This window comes from Mesoplodon mirus, assembly GCF_964341445.2.
Source record: "Mesoplodon mirus genome assembly, chromosome: 4".
Taxonomy (NCBI): Eukaryota; Metazoa; Chordata; class Mammalia; order Artiodactyla; family Ziphiidae; genus Mesoplodon; species Mesoplodon mirus.
Window position 1 is genome coordinate 112,600,232 of NC_138979.1, and position 21,414 is coordinate 112,621,645.

Consider the following 21,414-nt stretch of genomic DNA (forward strand, 5'->3'; position numbering starts at 1 on the left):
ATACACACAGATTTAACAACTGGAATAGAGTCGAGTCATGACCTTATTTATTTACAAGCACAGGATGAGTCCCTAACCTCCCCCATGACAGAGCAACCCTACCCAGCCCAGTTAAATACTGCAACTGGGGGGTAAGGTTGAAAAGGAGGAATTATAGGAAATACAGGACTAGGGGACCACACCCCACATTAAATAGTTATATATACATCAGTTCCTGTGGTTCTGTACAGAGCAGCGGCTGACCCTACCCCCAGAGGACGTGGAATGGGGGAGAGGAGACTGAGGGTGCTGAGACCAGAGCCAGCCCCTGAAGTGCAATAGCAGCAGCAAGGTCCTAATGGTGCACAAGAGGGAGGGAGACCCCCAGGGCTACCCACCCCCACCCTGCCCTGGAATGTGTAAGGGACAGGAATGGCTCTCAGGGAGCATATAGGAAGGACAAGGCTAGAACCGTCTTTTAGGACCCAGGTTTAGGGGAAACTTTCCGCCTACTTCACCCTAAACACAGCAACCACTGGAGGAAAGCAGATGGCCAGCAGTGGTTTTACTTATTCCTCCAAACCTAGGTGAGGGCCTGGTTCCTTCCTACCTCTCCGCAGGGAAAAGGAAGGCAGTTGCTTGGCTCCCCTTATAAAAGCCCAGGGAGCCTTTTACCATCACTCCCTTTATAGTGTCACTGTCCCCACCTGGACGGGGCCAGGCAGTCTGAGTCATCGTGGGGCTCAGGAGAAGTTCTGGACAGGGTGGCTGACCTTCATACAGGCCCAATAGAGGGCCCGGCCCAAACACAGCACAGCCAACAGGATGATAAATGCCCAGGCTGCATAGATGCCTCCGTATCGTTGTGCATGCTTCCATGTGCCAAACTGATGAAGAAGAAAAAGGAAGATGAGGTTACTGTTGATCTCTCACCACTTTTTAGGAGCCCTAGTAACTAACATGGAACTCAAGCTTCAGTCTCTGTCCCCTATCCACATGCAGCCACCTTCAGGAACCTTTTAAAAGGCCCAGCTGTCTAGCTCCCTCCACTGGGCAGGAACATACTCAAACAATCCCAGACATCTGTCAGTTTTTCTTCATGTCTGACAACTGAGCCAGGTTTCCTAATAGCAACTCAATCTAAGCCACTGCTCCATTGTTGTATCCTCTGCATAAAGAAGATAGCTGTTTTCTACTCTGATAGTAACAATGAAGACCATTTATCAGTCTCCTTCAACTTCAGTTCATCTACACATTAAAACAAGACAGACAAAAACACTGTTTCTTTCACTTCTTTTTAGGATAGCCATTTCCCCAATCTTAGACGAGGCTGCAGAATGAAAGGGGTTGGATCAAAGTTACTCACAGCAAGGCCAGTGGCAGTGACTGCCAAGAGTAAGCCAAGCAAGAAGCAGCAGATACATCTCTTTCGTGGATATCTGCGCCCAATAGATGACCTGTGGGGTGGCAAACAAAAATGGATGCTTGCAATGGCCCTGTAGCTTTTACTCTATTCACTACCCAGCTCAACAATGCCGCTCTCTAGTCACTCACACTTTCCTGCAATGAGGGCAACGGGCCAAGGTTCGGTCTGTGAACTCTGTCCACTATGGAGAAAGGAAAAGAGAAACCAATTAATAGTAGAAGCAGGGTCATCTTCAATGAGAGCCCTGGGGCAGTGGAGGCTGGGAAATGGGTCCTCATAAAACAGACCTTTTCAGGATTCATTATCATAACTCAGAAATATATTCATGACTACTTCTCCGCTGCCCACCCCCCGCCCCCCAGGGCTTCCCAATACCTCTCCTCACCAGAAAAGTATTCTTGCAATGTCCACAGATGACCCTGACACCCACAGGTTGTGGTTCTGGACTCAAAGGTCCCGGATGCACAGGCCCCAGGTTGATGATTCTTTTGCTGTACAGGAGAAAAAGACTATGTTTTAAAAGTTTTCAATCCTAAGGATCCCTACATTATTCCTCCTTTACATCCCCCACTCCCTGGCTCTCTAAGTCCCTCTACTTCTCTGCCCTACCCCAGAGAATCCTTGAGGAAGAGCATCGCTTAAACTTCAGGCCTCTAATTTCCCTTTTACCTCAGGATAATTCACCCAGTCTCTGAGACTCTCCATCTTCCTAAAGGACACCACTTTTCTCCCAATCTTTTTATTGAGAGATGAGAAAGATGGCTATAACATTCTAGAGGCACAACAGTCCTTAGCTTTTTCTCTTTCTAAATAAATACCAAGCTCTCTCACCTTTACATTCTCGATAAACATTCACCCTTTTTCGGCCTTCCGATTTTCCCCACAAATGCCCTTCCCCAAATTATCCCTCTCACCAGTATGGCCGAGGGCAGGCAATCCGCTGAGAAGTCACTTTGCAGATAAGGAGACAGTTGCAGGGGCATCGAACATATTTTTTCCCTGGGGGTGCATTCTTGATTGGCTAGAGAATAATGGGGACATCGGTAAGCAAACCTCTAATCCCAATCCCTTCCAATTCCTCCAAAAACCTTCTGAGGAGAGATCAGAGATAAAATCTTAGCCAGGACAGAGAAATGAAAGGCATATAACATGAGATTTGCAAATGAAAACTAAGCTTAAGTATCCAAAGTAGGTATGAAGGTGAGGGATGGTAAATATTAGCTTTGGTGAGTGGCTTCTGGGGAAATGGCTGTGTGAGACTCCTGGAACTGAAACCTGGGTTTCATCAAAAGCACTTGGCTAACGCCTGAAGGTCCGGGTCTAGAATCAAGGGATCAGAAAGAGGATCTGGGAAACAGGGCCCATTTCACAGATTTGTATAACTCACAGTGGCTTCATTGCAGACGCCACATTTGACTACATGCTGATGCATCTTGCCTTCCACGTTGATGAGAGACTGGCAGACTCTGCAGGTGATCATGGGTGCACTCCCACTGTCCGGGCTGGTCAGGGGTGAATAGGGGGGTGGGTCCTCCCCAGGCAACACGGCTGGGTGTCCCTCGGGGAACGGGGGAAATGCTGGAGAGGAAGGTAAAAAGAAGGGCTGGCATCAGTTGCAGACACCCCCACTGAAGCTACACGGAGTAAGGCAACTCTTGCTGGTCCTCAAGCCTTCTGACAAGCTCAGCGGGATCTTATGATCAGTGCTTCGATCAGATTCCTCAGAACCCCCTTCCGCTCCGAAGCTCCGGTCGCGATTGCGTAGGGAAGGAAGCCTCCCCCGATCACAGGTGCAACAGCTCTGCACCTGGCGCTTGGGCCCCGCCCCCGCCCTCGGTCCCGCCCCCTGCTCCTCTCAGAGTACCCCCGGGAACACCTAGGACCCGCCCCGTCTTACCCTGGGGCGGGGCATGTTTACCGGCTCCGTACGGTGGTGCGGAGGGGGTCAGGCCTCCCCCGGGCCCAGCCCCACTCCCGCCCGGCCCCACTAATCCGTTGCCGCCGGCGCCACCGTCGATAGGCTCAGAGAGCAGCGGGGATCGCTCTCCATCTGCCGCCATGGCCTCCACCGCCGCCTCCCGCTTTGGCCAAGGATCCGGCTCTTCGCCGCTGCCGTCGCCGCAGCCACCGCCGCCGCTACCGGGTCCCCAGGGCGCCTGCGCGCCGCGCGGCCAGCTCGCCCGCAACCGGTGGCCTGCCCCGCCCCGTTTCGCCCACGGCACTTGATAGGCTATCCCCGCCCCCGTCGTGCTATTATTCGCGGAGACAAACCAATTTCTGGTCCTGTGAAGGCAGCTCCCATTTTCCATTGGGGAGCGTGGCGCCATCGTCAACTGTCACATGACTTTCAGGACGCCGCTGGGCCTGCAAAAACTGCACGTGACGAGAAGTTCTTCGAGCTATTGGAAGCGTGGTCCATCGCGCTACCTCCAGACCAGGAGGTGGGGCAGGGCTGCTTCAGCTCACTGGTGTTTCAGGAAGCCGCCGGTCCTCTGTCAGTCGCCCAGAGCGGGCGCATAGTCATCGCTCCTCATTAGTCCAAAAACATCACTAAAAGATTTTTCTACTCTTTGAGGTTATAATTGGCCTCTCATTGGCTGGAGGCTTCCCTTCCCTGGTCCTGCGATCCTTGGGGCGCGACTTTATTGGCCCGAACTTAGAGCCAGAACCTGGGGGCGTGGCTCAATGAGCTGCAGTGAAAGCGTGAGGGAGTTTGGGCTGTTCTAAGCACTGGGAGTAGGAACGGTAGGCAATAGTTAGCCACTCTACTCAAAGGAATACCTGTAAAAAGTCAGAGTGAAGATGTGCCAGAAGGAAATGGATTAAAACGTTAAGATTTTCACCCCAGGCTTTCTCACTGAAGTCACTTCTGGAACAGGACACAAGACCGGCTTCTCCAGGAAGCTGCCTTGCAGACCCCACCCTCCCACCATCCCTGGTTAAATTATGAAAGCATCTTTGTATAAGTCTGTCTCTATCGCTACAAGGATGTCTCATCATTTTACTCAATTTTGTGACCCCCAATTATAAACATATATGTATGATAAGAGTTTTTTGACTGAGTTACCAATCAAGTTCAAAGAGATTTTAGTCATCTTATATGGCATAAGAGAGAGTCTTTAGACTTGTCTCTGCTTTGCCCCCAGCCAGGAGACTGCTAATGGAGGTTATTCTGACAAGTATTAGAAAAGATCTTAAGCAGCTCAAACATTTAAACATACAACCAGGACTTCCCAGGTGGCACAGTGGTTAAGAATCCGCCTGCTAATGCAGGGGACACGGGTTCAATCCCTGGTCCGGGAAGATTCCCACCTGCCGCGGAGCAACTAAACCCGTGTGCCACAACTACCGAGCCCACGTGCCACAACTACTGAAGACTGTGCGCCTAGAGCCCGTGCTCCGTAACAAGAGAAGCCACCGCAGTGAGAAGCCTCCACACCACAACAAAAAGTAGCCTCTGCTCGCCGCGACTAGAGAAAGCCTGTGCGCAACAACGAAGACCCAAGGCAGCCAAAAACAAAATATTTTTTTTTAATTTTAAAAAAACAATAAAAACAAAACATGAGCCTACTCCAAGCTACAAAAATCCCCAATATCCTCCTCCCTCAGCTAATATGAATATGACTGCTACTTCTTTACATATTAGAGCTTAGCCTCTATCTGGTCTTCTCTCCTTCTAGACAAAATGTATTAGATACCCAATCATAGAATTACTCTACTTCCTGACAGCATTCAATCCAGAGCAAAATCCCATTTCCTTAAACCCTTTCAAAATCTCTTAACACAAGCCCATTTCTATAATAAGTTCTTTCTAGCACCCTCTTACTGACAACACCTCAGTTTTTCATAGCTTGTGCTTTCCCCTCACTGCACCAAGTAATAACCAAAAAAAAACAAAACACAAAAAAGTCCAGAAAAGTCGAGGTCTTCTGACTTATGGTTCTTTTTTTTTTTTTTTTTTTTTTTTGGCCGCATTGTGCAGCATGTGGGATCTTAGTTCCCCAACCAGGGATTGAACCTGTGCTCCCTGCATTGGGAGTGTGGAGTCAACCACTGCACCCCCAGGGAAGTCTTTGACTTATGATTTAATGCTTTTCCACTCACATCATCTACTAGGCATATCGAAAAGGGCAGAAGTGCTGAGGTGGCAGAATGCATGGTATCTGGGATGGAGGCCTTTTGATGCTCAATACCTGGCACATAGAAGTTGCTTGATAAATGATTAATTAATTAATTAATTACCTTAAACCCTATCTTGAGGGAAATTTGTGTACTGAGCAATACTGTCAGCTGTAGTCCCAGGCAGGGTGGATATTAAGCTGGGACACTCCAGTGTGGCTGGTATCACTTTATGGCTGGCATTTGTTCTGATTGGTTGGCTCCTGTACTATACAGGTAAATAATTTCAATGTTACCCCTGGTACCAGGTATCTTACTTATGGGATGGGGGTTTCTCACATAGACTGAGAAAAATCAGGCTATAGAGGTGTATTTGTTTGCTAGGACTGCCATAATAAAATATCACAGACTGGGTGGCTTAAACAATAGAAATTTATTTTCTCACAGTTCTGGAGCCTTGAAGCCCAAGATCAAGGTGTCAGCAGGCCTCTGTCCTTGGTTTTCAGATAGCCACCTTCTCCACTGTGTCCTCACAGGTCCTTTTCCCTCTGAGCACACATCCCTGCTGTCTCTTCCTCTTCTTATAAGGAATTAGAGCCCCTTGTGACCTCATTTAACCTAATTGTCTCTTTAAAGGCCCTATCTCCAAACACAGTCGCTTTGGGGTTAAGGGATTAGGGCTTCAACATATGAGTTTTGAGATAGTCCCTAAGAGTCCATAACAGGAGGATATAAAGAAAGACACTGCAAAGATTTGGAAGGTTTTCTTCTTCAGGCTTCCAACCAAGTGGTAACTATCACACTGTGTAGATGGCAGAGAATGGGGCTGGAGACATCTGCTGGGCTTCTGCCACCCAGGGTCCCAATTTGATTTCTCTTTCCACATACCCTATTTCTTCTTTACCCTTTCCTGAAGTGGTAGTTTGCTACCCGTGTGAAACCAACACAGTCCCTTACTCCATTTCCAGGGCAAAGAATGTTTTTGGTAATGTGCAGAGTGAATTAACCAAGATGAGGTGTAGTATGGGCGGTTGGATGGAGTGGGGTAGGGTGTGGTCTAGTTTTAAGGGATTATTTCTCTTTATCACTCTGCACCTTTGTTCCCTTCTGTTTTATGTCCTTTCCATGCCCCAGTGCTTTGCCCCTTCCTTTAGGGTGTAGTCAGCTTCTCTATCTGGGGATTGATCTGTTAGGTCAGTCTGTTTATCTTCACTCTGTTCCTGCACTGAATGAGGCACAAATAGGGATCTCACACAGAGATGAGAAATGAAAGTGATCCTTTTACGGGGGTGGGTGGTGGGTGGGCGGGAGGAACTAAACTAAAATAACATTTTAGTTTCAGGAATTGGAGAAAATGGAAGGTCAAAGATTCTTGGTGATGGTGGCGTAGGTATTTAAATAGGAGAACAACTATCTTGTGGTCTAGAGAGAGTGAGAAATTTCAGTTGAGAGGGCAGGAATAAAATAGATTTACTGCCTAAAAAATCCTGAGAGGCTGAGCCTCCTTCTATAAAAGTTGCCATTGGGAGTCACTATCTCGAGATATCTTCCCACTCCATAAGCCAATACTTAGTGACTTGGAAACTGCCACTTCCATTCTTCAGTCTCCTTGGTATTGAGCATGGAAGATGAGTGTGTTACTGCATGTGTGCCTGGACATGCGAGTACCTCAGAACTTCAAAGAGGGGTGAGAAGAAGATAGAAAACGGGTAATAAGGCAGTAATGAGCTATAATCACCCTAAAGTTGATAATTGTTTGGTTCCTGACTACAGGAACCCTACAAGTACAGAATAAAACATAGTTCCAGCTTTGTAAAATGTGGAGACTGGGGAGCAGTGACTAGAAAAGGTAAGAATAGTATTGTGCACTATACTTTCTGTAATGATTGAAATGTTTCTACGCTTTGCAATGTAGTAGCCACTAGCCACATGTAGCTTTTGAGCAGTTTAAATGCGGTTAGTATAACTAAGAACTGAATTTTTTATTTTATCTTTTAATTTTATTAAATTGAAATAGCCATATTTGGCTAGTGGCTTCTGTTTTAAACAATGCAGGATTAAAGTTGCTGTTGATGGGCTGGGCGTACCTCTAGTTTTTGTTCTGATCCAATTCATGGTTAGTTGGGTCTAGAGAAATCAAAAACAAAAAGAGACAAAGGGGAAAAATAATAATAGTCAATATTTACTGTGTACTTACTATAATTCCAGGAACTTATCTAAACATTTAACTGGCATTTTATATAATCCTTGCAACTTACTTGCAAGAGTAAGTACTATTATTATCGCCATCTTACAGATGAGAAAACTGAGGCATTATGAGATTTTTTTTTTTTTTTGCGGTACGCGGGCCTCTCACTGTTGCGGCCTCTCCCATTGCGGAGCCTGTGCTCTGGACGCGCAGGCTCAGCGGCCATGGCTCACGGGCCCAGCCGCTCCGCGGCATGTGGGATCTTCCTGGACCAGGGCACGAACCCGTGTCCCCTGCATCAGCAGGCGGACTCTCAACCACTGCACCACCAGGGAAGCCCAAGATTTTTTTTTTTTTTTTTTTTTTACTTGCTTTGGATCACACAGCTGGTAGGTAAGGGGTGGAGATGGAATTCATTCACAGGTAGTTTGATTATAGTCCACTCATTTACACTATACAAATTCAGGAATGAGGTGGCAAGGAGTACCTGGGGCCATAGTTCCCAAACTCTGTGCCAATGGGCAAATTCACAGGAGTACCGTGGGATATTTAAACTTTTTTAAGGGAAACACAGCAATATTTTTTTTTTTTTTTTTCCTTTTTTGCGGTATGCGGGCCTCTCACTGTTGTGGCCTCTCCCGTTGCGGAGCACAGGCTCCGGATGCGCAGGCCCAGCGGCCATGGCTCACGGGCCCAGCCGCTCCGCGGCATATGGGATCCTCCCAGACCAGGGCACGAACCCGTATCCCCTGCATCGGCAGGCGGACTCTCAACCACTGCGCCACCAGGGAGGCCCAACACAGCAATATTTGACGTCTCTTGTATACTATGCGAACTGCTAGCTCAAGGTAGTTCACAGTTTGAACATTAGGTTGTGCTACATTGGGACTTCCCTGGTGGCGCAGAGGACACGGGTTGGAGCCCTGCTCTGGGAAGACCCCACATGCTGCGGAGCAGCTAAGCCTGTGCGCCACCACTACTGAGCCTGCGCTCTAGAGCCCGCGAGCTACAACTACTGAGCCCACGTGCCACAACCACTGAAGCCTGCACGCCTAGAACCCGTGCTCCACAACGAGAGAAGCCACCGCAATGAGAAGCCCACGCACCTCAAGGAAGAGTAGCCCCAGCTCACTGCAACTAGAGAAAGCCCACGCGCAGCAACGAAGACCCAACGCTTCCCAAAATAAATAAATAAATTTATAAAAAATTTAAAAAAGACTTGATACATTCCTTTGATGAGAAAATATCTTTGCAAAGCTGGCTTTTAGGAGGCCGTCTGATAAAAAAGTAAGTACTGTGTGGAAATCAGCCCGGAACAGGAAATGAGGGTAGTAGTGCTGGACTCCAAGGTTTGAGAAGTTGGGCAGTGCCCAACAGGCACACACATTCCATTAGTAACTGTGTTTATTTAAGAAAAAAAAAAAAATAATTTTTCTTTCAACTTGTCTGTATTATTTTTTTCAAATGGTTACTAAGTTGTTAGGCACCAGCTACCTAAAAAGCAAAACTCTTAGGTATTTCTTTTGCCCTAGGGGTGCTGTGAAAAAATTTCTGAGTTCCTAAGTGCCCTATAAACTAAGAAACTGGGAACCTCTGGACTGGGGTATTGCAAACAGATCAAAATGGACTATGGATACTTGGCTTGAGATGGCCTGAAGAGAAATAATAGACATTTAATAGACATTTCATATATATGATCATTAAGTATTTGCTGTATGCCAGTGTTCACAGTGCCCCAGATACACACACACACACACCCATATACAGACACACACAGAACGCCTAAATCTGTACCCTTTAAAGGTAAAAATCCTGTAAGGAAAGCAATGAGAGATGCAAACAAACCAAGATTAGAGGTAGGATGGGACCCAAGGGCTTGATGCAATCTGGAACCTGGGCCCTTCTGTTGGATAGACCACTAAGATGTGTCCTGAGGAGGCCTGCTAGGCCTCATAGGGTAACTCACAGGGCCATTGGTGAATCCGAGATTATAAAGATTGGGGTTCCAAATGATTGTTCAGAAGCTTGGTTGCTGAACTTGAATTCAGAATAAAGTATATTGTGTGGTTCTGAAGGTTATGTGACCCTGGCCAAGGTGCAATCTGGTAAACTGTCCTTGCCTGTCATATAGCAGTACATTTCTTTGGTACCCAGAATGTTGATATATTCTGTAGGTTCCTCCCTACATGACATAGGAGAAACACTACAGAAGATTGAGTCTTGTCCCTCAGTTTTCCTTTTGTAGATATATTGAAGATCATCTACACTTACTTTAGACAGAGTCCATTAAAATTAATTAAGGGAATTCCCTGGTGGTCCAGTGGTTAGCACTTAGTGGTTTCACTGCCGAGGGTCAGGGAACTAGGATCCCACAAGCCTCCCCGCAAGGCCAAAAAAAAAAAAAAAAAAAATTAATTAATTGATTAAGTTTGTGCTTTCTTAGATATAATTATGTACTACTCTTGTTTTTGTGTAAACTGGATCGGATTTGAGGTGTTTAAAAAGAAACTTTCAGCAATCAAATATTGATAGATATTACCCTTGGGCTGATTTTTACTTATGACTGTACTTACCCATCATGCTTTCAGTGTCTCAATTGTACAGAGTCACATTACTAAGGTGAAACTTTACCTTTAGATCACCCTATTGTTACCTTTGCTAAAATTACTGGATGAATAAGGAGAATAATAATAATCCAATAATAACAGTAGAATAAACCGTTCATTTGGCACTGTGCTCAGTTCTTTATATATGTTATTTTTGTGTTTACATATATTGTCACTACTCTTGTGTCCCTAACACTAGAACAGTTCTGGTACATAGTTGATGCTCAGTAAGTATTTGTTACATGAATGAGATAGAAACGGAGCTGGGAAACAGTGGTTTGGGCCATGGTGTTGGCTAACACAGCAAGCAGGAAAGATTAGAGCTCAGGAGGGTGGAAATAGGTGGAGGATTCCAATAGCTAAGCAAGGACAATTTGTGATTTGATGTGAATTTGGTTAAAATTGTAAAAGTGGAGGCAGAAAATAGCTAAATTCTTACAAAGACATTATGCTGCGTAGTTCTGTTACAGGAATTTTCATTTTGGGGAAGAATCCTTCTGTAATTATCTGAATTCCTTGGATCAAGTATCATGTAAATCAAGGGTCTGTCTGCATTTCCCCATCCCATCCCCACCCTATCCCCATCCTTTGTCTGTGTCAAGGATCCAGGAATTGTGTGTGTGTGTGTTTTCCAATAAAACTTTATTATAGGTTACAATTCTTTGTAAATACTACTGTTTCTTATTTATATAACAAATTTTTTTAGATATCCATAATAATGAGTAAAGAATGTATGGAAGTAAGTATTCTATGAATAACTTATAATTTGGGGAATACTGGGGAAATTCCTGGAAATTCCTATTTCTCATTCCCAAATCCCAAAGCTTAATATCTATAGGGAATTTGGAAACACCTGGAGAAGGGGATTTGCTGCATCCTCCTGCGAGGATCCTGGGATTCTTACCCGCAGAAATTTGTCTTCTCCTCATCTGGGCCTGGATTTAGACCCCTTATATGTTCTCCCATATCCTGTAACCTCCAGAGCAGCATTATTGCTAGAGTTGACCCTTTTTCCTTTGCCCAGGAAGCAACTCAGACACAGGCTCACTTAATTTTATTCTGGGTTTGCACCACGTAAGGTTTAAATTTTTCTCTTTTCAAATCTCTCGTGATTTGCTGTAGACACAACCAGGAATGGGGTTGCAGGTAGATGGTTCGGGGGCTCTCCTCCCGACTTCTACCCTCTTCCCTCATAGGATTCCGTGCCGGAAACTCCGGACCTGCAGTTAGAAATGGGTGCAGAGGCGAAATGCTGGATGCTCCTAACCCTCCCCCGCGGTGGGTAGGGTGAGTATAGAGAAAGGTACTGCAGCTGGGAAGATCGCAGATTAGGTTTACACCCTAGCCTTCGGCGATTGAGTCGGGCGTGTCACCATGGAGACGGGGCCAGCCGCGTACTCGCCTGCCATTGGCTGGGACTCCTGAGCTGGGGATATAAGCCAGCGCGGTGCAAACAATGCGCTGTGTGGATCGTAGCCGGTGACGGGCGGTAGCTCCGCTCAGTGGAGTAGGTCTGAGCGGAGAAGGGCAAACTGATCGAGAGGGCGTCGGCGGGACCATGGACGACGGGTGAGGCGGGCACCAGGCCCAGGGAACCCCGTAGGCCCCTGGGGAGGGGAAATGGCTGTCATCGAGAACTGGAAACCCAGCACTTTGGGCCCCGAGGAGGCCAGGAGAAGGAACGAGTGCCCCGGGGATGCAGAGAGGCCTGGCTCCGAGCCCAGTATCAGGGGCAAGGCGGCAGAGCAGTGGGGAGGCCAGCGCTGGCAGGGGCGCGCGCGGGAATCGAGCAGGGGTGGCGCCACCAGAGCAGGAAGGGGACAGGTTAGTAGACTGTAGACTACTCGCAAAAGAAGCCGGTGTGTGTGTGTGCACGCACGCGTTGCGATGTGAGTGTAGAGGGAGCGTACTCCCCCACCCACATACAGAGAAGAGGTCTTTTCAACCCACGTGCTCGTCACAGATTCCCATTCTGGAGTCTAGGCAAAGCCACGAGGTACTTTTGGAGCCCACATCTAGAGTTCCTCCTTCAGAGGAGAGATTGCTCACGTCCCTCGACAACGCCTCTCTTTCCTCCAGGGTGGAGGTTCAATTAAGTTGGGGATGTTGTTTCCAAGGAGAGAAGGAAATTCTTATTCACTGAACTGAGCAACAGATCCTGCCTACTCCCCCCACTTCACCTTTGAAAACCCTTATTTCGGCTTTGGTCCTTGAAATCCCAGCCCAAGTCTCCAGCAGTAGGGATCAAAGTGGCTTTTGGGTGCCCAGGGATTCAGCGCATTCTTGGGAGACTGCTGGCCAATGAGGAAGTCCTGTAAACTGTGGCTAGATGTGCTGGGTGGCCAGGGCTTCACACATATTTCATTTCCTTGGCACCTCTTGGGGATGCTATTTGATTAACTTTTACCATCTCACTGCTTCTCTCTTCATCATTCTATGACCCCGGTTCTATTGCCCCGACCCAGTCCCATACCCTGCTACTTCCCTGAGGGTAGCCCGGTGTATTGTAAAGGCAGCACTTTTGAAGAAAGAGGTTTCCTCTGGAGGCTTGGTTAGTTGTGTTCAGCTCTGTCACACCTCAGTCGTCGTTTCCTCCCCTGCCCCATCCCTTCTCCTTGTTTTTTCCAGATAGGTATGAGAGAATTGGACTGGAATTGTGAGAAAAATTCCCAGTTGATTCTTGGGGATGTCTGGGTTCTGCGTAAGTGTATGCCTTTAGGTCTCTGAAGGGCAAAGGACCTTGGACCTTGATGAAGAGAAGGAAAGATGGGAGAAGGCAGGGAGGAAAAACGGGCAGGGGGGAAAGTTGTAAAAGAGGTTCAAGTGCTGTGGACCTGAACCATGATTTATGGAGTGGAGCTTGTTAGTAAATTTTTAATTCATTTTCAACCTGAGCCGATAAGATAGGTGAGGCCCATTACATTCCCTTGCTTTACATTAGAGGAAAGAATTTGAAACACAAGTTACTTGCCTAAAAAAGACAAAATTGGGACTAGAATCCCTGTTGAGTTCTGCTTCCTCAAGACCAGAATTCTGAAACCTGGTTTTTTAATCAGAATTACCTGAGGCACTTTTGTAAGAAATAGAGATTCTGGGGCCTCTCCCCATTCTGTAGGGGTGGGCTCCAGAGTCTATTTTTCACAAGCAGCTGCTGAGGAACTTATGCAGTCAGTTCTGCTCCAGCTGTTGACAACCAAAATTGTGGCCTGGGTTTGCTTTTTTGTGCAGTAGCTTGTCTAGCTCCTTGGCCAACTTCTCTGTCCCCTGTCACCTTGGTACCTCAGTCAGCCTTTCTACACTGAAGGTCATTAGTTTATGATACCCTTGGGATGGAAGTGAAACTCACCTTGGTTTTCCTTTTTTTCCTAGATTCAAGTATGAAGATTATCAGAACACTGCAAAATGGCTTTTGTCTCACACCAAACACCGACCTCAAGTGGCGGTGATCTGTGGTTCTGGGTTAGGAGGTCTGAGTGACAGATTAACTCAGGCCCAGATCTTTGACTACAGTGAAATACCGAACTTTCCCCAAAGTACAGGTGCTGGCAAGGGGGAGGGATAGGACTGAGGGATATTGATGGAATTCTGATGGGAGGGCAATGCTTCTACACCCTGGCTATCCTCTATAGCATTTGACTAGAGACAACTGTTGTAACAGAGGGAAAAACCCACCAAGAAGCAGAATGACTTTAGAAGGAAATTCCCCCAGTAGAAATGTTTTAGTAGGGCATGTTTATGTCAATGGTACTGTATGATGACATATTTCCTGTGCTTTAATGACTCAGCTCCTTAAAGCTCTACAATGTTTCCCCTGCACACTCTTTCCCCACACACACCATGGTCACCACATCCTCACACACCTCTCTCATTTCTTTCAGTCTGTAGCCTAAGTGGAAAGAGCAGTGCCTGTAAGCTCCCAGACAAAGTCAGGCCTTCCCTGTCCCATGTGTTCCTGCCATTCCCAATCTCCCCAGCTCTAACTCCAGTCCTAGGGTAAGGCACACACTGGTGCACAGCAACAAATGAACACACAGACTGCCATGTTCTTGCAGACAAATACCCAGGTGAGGGCTTCCCTGGTGGCGCAGTGGTTGAGAGTCTGCCTGCCGATGCAGGAGACACGGGTTCGTGCCCCGGTCTGGGAGGATCCCACATGCCGCGGAGCGGCTGGGCCCGTGAGCCATGACCGCTGAGCCTGTGCGTCCGGAGCCTGTGCTTCGCAATGGGAGAGGCCACAACAGTGAGAGGCCCGCGTACCGCTAAAAAAAAAAAAAAAAAAAAAAATACCCAGGTGATACATGAATACACAAGACTTGATTCACACTGACCCTTTGGAGGGGGAAAGGGCCCCCTATGCACAGTGGAGTTCTGAGGATAGTGTATCCAGCATCCTAATAGCCAAAAGCTCTAAGGCTGGGCTTCTGTGGTGGTCCAGTGGCTAAGACTCCACACTTCCACTGCAAGGGCGTGGGTTCAGTCCCTGGTCGGGGAAGTTCCGCATGCTGAGGATGAGGCTTAGAGAAGGGCCAGGTGAAATAGGGCCAAGTAAAGGACAAGAGTAGTTTATTTGGTTTACTTATTAATTTCTCAGATAACTAACTTCTGTTGGTTTATTTATTAATTTTTCAGATTCTACTTTCCTTCCTCTTTTCCCTGGAGAGTTAAGAGTTTTAACAGATATTTTTCATGCCCTTTGGAGCAAGACTGGGAGACCAGAGCAGGGAGGTGGAGATGGGGTTGGAGAAGGAAATATTAAAAAGTGAGAGAAGGGAGTGCAAAGTTTTCTAAGAGAGATAGCAGTGACTGGCTCCACCTGCCACTCCTACCCGCAGTGAGAAGGGCACTGCACTAAGTAAGTGGATTAATTTTTTTAAACTTTATCAGTTTACTTTTTTTTTTTTTTTTTTTTTGCGGTATGCGGGCCTCTCACTGTCGTGGCCTCTCCCGTAGCGGAGCACAGGCTCCGGATGCGCAGGCTCAGCGGCCATGGCTCACAGGCCCAGCCGCTCCGCGGCATGTGGGAACTTCTCGGACCGGGGCACAAACCCGTGTCCCCTGTATCGGCAGGCGGACTCTCAACAACTGCACCACCAGGGAAACCCTATCAATTTACTTTTTATACTTTATTTGGGTTTCCCTAACTGTGTCACCTCTGCTCTACTACTGGTAACTTTTTTTAAAAAATAAATTTATTTTACTTATTTATTTATTGGCTGTGTCAGGTCTTTGTTGCTGCGCACGGGCTTCGTCGCGGTGTGCCGGCTTCTCATTGCGATGGCTTCTCTTGTTGCGGAGCACGGGCTCTAGGCGCGGGGGCTTCAGTAGTTGTGGCGCGCGGGCTTCAGTAGTTGTGGCCCGCGGGCTCTAGAGCGCAGGCTCAGTATCTGTGGCGCACGGGTTTAGCTGCTCCGTGGCATGTGGGATCTTCCCGGACCAGGGCTCGAACCCATGTCTCCTGCAATGGCAGGCGGATTCTTAACTACTGTACCACCAGGGAAGCCCTGTAATTTTTTAATAAGGTCCTCAATCTCTGAGTATCCCTCAACTCTCCCTGTTTGTTTTGTTTTGGTCCCTCTCCCAGACCATCCATTCTCTAAGGGATAGGTTAGCCATGTCCATTAAAGGAGAAATGTTAGATGAGAGAAATGGTAATAATGGTTACTATGTCTGTGTGGAGAGTTATTTTTGCACTCCCATGCCCCTGCAGGCCCCATTCAGGGCACGTATTCCCAAAGGACTGTTTTGTGGCTCACAAAGGAGACTGGTATGGGTCCAACCTCAGCCCCTTTCCTTGTTCCTAGCCTCCTTAGGAAGCTAGAATATACCATGAGCTCCCTCTCAGGAGCGAGGAAGCATATAATTTAGTTAGGGTAAGAAGGATGCAGATTTTGAGAATTTTGGAAATTTTGGAAAAGAGGTCTATAATTACGACACTCACTGCATTCATTATTACTCACTTATTCTATTTTTTATTCTTTTATTCTCTTGCAGTATGACTTTCTCATTCTTTTGAAATTTCTTTAAAAAGAAACTGATGTGTGTTCACATTGAACATCCTCACCCCCATAGCTCTAATCTCAGGATGTACTTGTATCTAAGTGTATGATTAATTTCTGTCACCCCCACCAGACTTAAACTTTCTGAGAGTGGAGATGATAACGTTTTCTTTTGATTAATTATACCCTCACCTGTTGAGCACAGTGAGTTGGCTCAGAGTAGGTACTCAGTGGATATGTGTTGTATGAAAGCATCTGTCCATGCATTTCCCTTTCTTTTTTGTATACAGTGCCAGGTCATGCTGGTCGACTGGTGTTTGGGATCTTGAATGGCAGAGGCTGTGTGATGATGCAGGGCAGGTTCCACATGTATGAAGGCTACCCGCTCTGGAAGGTAAATCAGGGACACAAACCCGATTGGGTCTGGACGAAGGGGGAGAGAGCTCTCCTATTTTATTACCTAACTACCCAGGCAAGGTAGATTTTTGGTCCCCTTCTTTCTTGTCTTTTACGCTGTATATCATGTTTATCTGCATGGGTGGATTGGTGACATTTTAAAGAACACTCTCTGATCTTTTATCTTTTGCTTCTAAGGTGACATTCCCAGTGAGGGTTTTCCAGCTTCTGGGTGTGGACACCCTTGTGGTCACCAATGCAGCTGGAGGGCTGAACCCCAAGTTTGAGGTTGGAGATATCATGCTGATCCGCGATCACATCAATCTACCTGGTTTCTGCGGTGAGAACCCTCTCAGAGGGCCCAATGATGAAAGGTAGCTATCCTGCTCCTTTTTGTATAGATGGGTAGGCTCTAAGGACTTGTCTGGGAGTTGGGAGAGAGCTTACTCTATTCCATTCATCTGAGATAATCCAACCTGTGCCCTAGGTTTGGAGTTCGTTTCCCTGCCATGTCTGATGCCTACGACCGGGATATGAGACAGAAGGCTCACAGTACCTGGAAACAAATGGGAGAGCAGAGAGAGTTACAGGAAGGAACCTATGTGATGGTGGCAGGCCCCAGCTTTGAGACTGTGGCAGAGTGTCGTCTGCTGCAGAAGCTGGGGGCAGATGCTGTTGGTGAGGAGGGGAACTTGGCTGGAGGCTTGAAGAGGGAGGGTTCTAGTAAAATAAGATGGAAAAGAGAATAAGATTGTAGACCTAGATGATAAACTGAAAGAGGGCCTGACTTAAGGGAAGATTGAATTAAACTGACTTGAAAGGTGGTGGGAGGTTTGCATTGTGGCATCAGCTCACCACCCACCACCAAGGGCTCTAACCACCATAATGCTAATGACCGGTCCATAATTTGATGACTGTTTCTGATTATTTTAACAAATATCATTATAGCCACCTTGTGTACCCTTTGGCTGGAAGATAGAATTGCATCATTAGAACTGACTTTAGAATGACCACAAACAGATAGCAATTTCTATTTATAAGAGATGTACAAGGCCCTCTGAGGCCCGACTCTTTTAGGCAATACAGAGCAGCCTAAGCTTGACACTAATTTAGCTGCTTCTTTGGATGTTTTCTTGATGCTAAATTGTCAACGAGGTGATTAATGGAGGTGAGGCTAAAGGGTGAGGAAAAGAGTCATTTGCGGATCCTGACAGTTGGTTTCCCTCTTTGTCCACATCAGGCATGAGCACAGTGCCAGAAGTTATAGTTGCAAGGCACTGTGGACTTCGAGTCTTTGGCTTCTCCCTCATCACTAACAAGGTCATCTTGGATTATGAAAGCCAGGAGAAGGCCAATCACAAGGAAGTACTAGAGGCCGGGAAGCAAGCTGGGCAGAAATTGGAGCAATTTGTCTCCATTCTTATGGCTAGCATTCCACTGCCTGACAATGCCAGTTAACCAGCCCTGGAGTGGTCTGGCATCTCCCTTCTGGGATCCAAGGAGCTGCTACCTACTTTGGCCTCTTGCTGGAGTCACGTGCCTCTGCCCTTAGGTAGTGGCAGAAAGGAGTGTCACCTGCCCTGCTTCTCCCTCCAGACCTTTCTGATACAGAGTGCTCTTGTGCTCAGTTGTCATCACAAAATGATTTCCACCCCTATTCCTCTTCAAGAGCCCAAGCCCTACCACACATCCAAGGATTTGCCCAGGATTTGACTTGGGGCTGTCAAACTCAGCCTAGTAGCTACTGCTAGCTTTTTGAGATGATCCTCTTACATTCCTGGGGGCTCAGCCCTGCTCCTCAAAGCACTGGAGACCACACAAGGAACAGCCTCTTCCTTTTGGAGTTTTATACTATCATATTTTGAGAATAAAGAGAAAGATGAAATAATTTCTTTATTTTTGTGTAATTTGGGATAAGGGTGGGGCACAGGCCAAGACTGGCATGAAACCAATCATGAGACCACATGTCTTGTGGTTTGACTCTCTGTCTCTCAGACAGCTAAGAATTGAGGTAGATGGTATGTGAATGCAGGAAAGGATGGAGGAAAGGCAAAGAGGTGAAAGACAGTGTTAGAAGATAAGGAAGGACTGTACATGATGGCCACTTCCCTCAGATCAGACTTGCCTCTGTCCCTTTGCTTTCTGGTTGTTTCTCTCTCTGTCAGCTCTCATGAATATGTGAATTCGTTCACTGAGCTCAGCTTATGTTCCATAGTTGCCACATCCTTGGTAAGCCCTAATTGTATTTCTTGTTGGTTTCCTTCGGTTCCCCGCCCCCCCCACCGCCGCTGGTAACCTCTGCCATAGTTCGTGACAGCCATACATTCTGTCACTCCATTCCGACAGTGCAGTGGCAAATACCCCTTTCTCTGCTGCCAGCAGCTCCACTGCTGATTAGCGTCCTGTCAGCCCCTGTGAAGTTGACTCATACTCTGGCCTCTTCTCTTGGAGCACTTCCTTGCCTCCTACTGCTTTCTTCCTGGCTTTTCCTTTTCACCATTCTTGGTCAGAACCTCCCTGTGACAGGAGCCTAGGCATTACCTTTTGTTGGCTCATTGCACTGTTGGAGCTTATCAACTTGCATTCAGCTGGCTGGCACGTTTGAAAATCATACTATCCCCACCCCCTCAGGCCTGTTTGCCTTTTGACAGCGGGTAGAGCTGGATGACTCTACAATAGTGGTAACATTTCTGTTAGTAGTAGTATAACATGGAAGAGGTGGGCTTCCCTGGTGGCGCAGTGGTTGAGAGTCTGCCTGCCGATGTAGGGGACAGGGGTTCGTGTCCCAGTCCGGGAAGGTCCCACGTGCCGCGGAGCGGCTGGGCCCATGAGCCATGGTCGCTGAGCCTGCACGTCCGGAGCGGGAGAGGCCACAACAGTGAGAGGCCCACATTTTGGCAGGAAAGCTTTCGAAAACTTTCAAATCATCCTTTGTTTGCTACCTGACCTACCTAGCTGAGCCCAGCACAAAGAAAAAGTATCCTGAAGTGGCCCTGTAACTACTCTTCTTTTCATCCGTTCTGTGTACCTTCATCCACCTCTAAAACTCTACCTGGCAATCTGCTAGCATCTGTCATTTGTCTCTGAGAGAGCTGGTGTAGAGGGAAGGACCGTGCACCCTTTAGATACATACACACAACAGTAATTTGTTCATCTGATGAGACGCTTATAGACTTTTTTTAAATTTATTTTTTTAATTGAAATATAGTTGATGTACAATATTCTATGTTATAGATGTATAACATAGTGATTCACAGTTACATTTCTTTTTAATCAAGTTATTGAATATTTCTGTATAACACTCTTAGCCTAATACAATGTTAAATTGAGAACATAAAAATGGTCTTTTCCTCTCAAGGGCCCTACAGTCTTAACAGATACACATTTGTAAAGCTATTAACTGTTCATATAAGGCAGTATAAAATAGGTACAAGTCACATGTTATGCGAGCCCAAAGGATGAACTGATTATAAGTATACCCTGGACTTTGAAATTGGTTATTGAGAGAAAGGTTGTTTAACTTTGAGCTTAGTCTTCAAGGATGAAAGGGAGGAAGGATTTCACATCAGGGTGAGCCGAAGCACTCACAATGTTTGTGGGTCATTTTCACAACAGGTTTGACTAGAACAGAAGACATGGAGACATAGCAGATGGGTACTTGGGGGTTAGAGGAGGTCTGCATTTGGTGCTTGGCTTTCTTACCCTGGATCTGCTTCTTGGTGAGATGGATCAGGAATCAGAATGGTGTCGTCTGAAAAATATGTCCTAGAGAGACTTGAGTGGAATATTTAAGGGCATTTCTAGCTTTTAGATTTAGAAGGTGTCATGTATTTCATTATAGAATACTAGATTAATGAAGAAGATTATGCATTTGATGTCCTAATTCAAGAGTCTAATTCCTTAGATCTAAGCACAAAAATTAGGACTCACCTACTTTATACAAGTATATATTACTATATTCATGTTAGGACATTAAATACACCCCCGTGGTGACAGAAAACAAAATTATATATTCTTTATAGTACAAAGTAAGCTATGACAAGGAAAGTAGCTACAGGTAAGTAATAGTCATTTTTTAAAAATATTTATTTATTTGTCTGCTCCGAGTCTTAGTTGCGGCACATGGGATCTTTAGTTATGATGTGCGGGATCTCTAGTTACGGCATGCAGGATCTAGTTCCTTGACCAGGTAGCGAACCGGGCCCCCTGCATTGGGAGCATGGAGTCTTAGCCACTGGACCACAAAGGAAGTCCCTAGTCATTTAATTATAGATAATAATTATTAATTCTAAATTCACTAGAATTCTAGGTTCAAGGTTGGGTATGGGCTGGGGAGGAAAAACATGACCACACAGTGTCTTCAATATTTTTAGAAAACAGCTTTACTGAGACATAATTCACATAAAATAAAATTCACCCATTTAAAGTGTGTAATTCAAAGATTTTTAGTATGTTCACAGATAAGTACAATCAATCGTCATCAGAGTCAATTTTAGAACACTTCCATCACCTCCAAAGGAAACCGGTACCTTTTAGCTGTCACTCTACACTCCACCCCCACCCCACCCTCCCTGGTCCCAAACAACCACTAATCTACTTTCTGCTCTGTAGAGTGAACTATTTTGGACTTTCATATGAATAGAATCATATATGGAATGATGTGGACTTTGTGACTGGCTTCTTTCACTTAGCATAATGTTTTCA

At 46.4% G+C, this 21,414-nt stretch overlaps 2 protein-coding genes across 5 annotated transcripts; one reads left to right on the forward strand and one right to left on the reverse strand.

Annotated features, from left to right (window-relative positions):
* Window positions 1–25: 25 nt before the first annotated feature.
* PIP4P1 (phosphatidylinositol-4,5-bisphosphate 4-phosphatase 1) lies at window positions 26–3,580 on the reverse strand. 4 transcript variants are annotated; one of them, XM_082617587.1, is made up of 7 exons: window positions 3,303–3,578; window positions 2,793–2,983; window positions 2,320–2,426; window positions 1,791–1,896; window positions 1,534–1,586; window positions 1,346–1,436; window positions 26–866 (listed from the first exon to the last, which is right to left on the reverse strand). In XM_082617587.1, the coding sequence occupies exons 1-7, from the start codon at window positions 3,463–3,465 to the stop codon at window positions 723–725; spliced, it is 855 nt and encodes a 284-aa protein (XP_082473713.1). In that variant the 5' UTR covers window positions 3,466–3,578; the 3' UTR covers window positions 26–722. The 4 variants fall into 4 exon arrangements, with proteins under 4 accessions (XP_082473713.1, XP_082473714.1, XP_082473715.1 ...); XM_082617588.1 differs by having other exon boundaries at window positions 3,324–3,577; XM_082617589.1 differs by lacking the exon at window positions 1,791–1,896 and having other exon boundaries at window positions 3,303–3,580.
* An 8,169-nt stretch (window positions 3,581–11,749) lies between these two features.
* On the forward strand, window positions 11,750–18,598 carry PNP (purine nucleoside phosphorylase). The gene is made up of 6 exons (XM_082619198.1): window positions 11,750–11,887; window positions 13,688–13,857; window positions 16,605–16,708; window positions 16,909–17,084; window positions 17,198–17,388; window positions 17,951–18,598. Exons 1-6 carry the CDS (start codon window positions 11,877–11,879, stop codon window positions 18,166–18,168), a joined length of 870 nt encoding a protein of 289 aa, XP_082475324.1. The 5' UTR covers window positions 11,750–11,876; the 3' UTR covers window positions 18,169–18,598.
* Window positions 18,599–21,414: the final 2,816 nt, after the last annotated feature.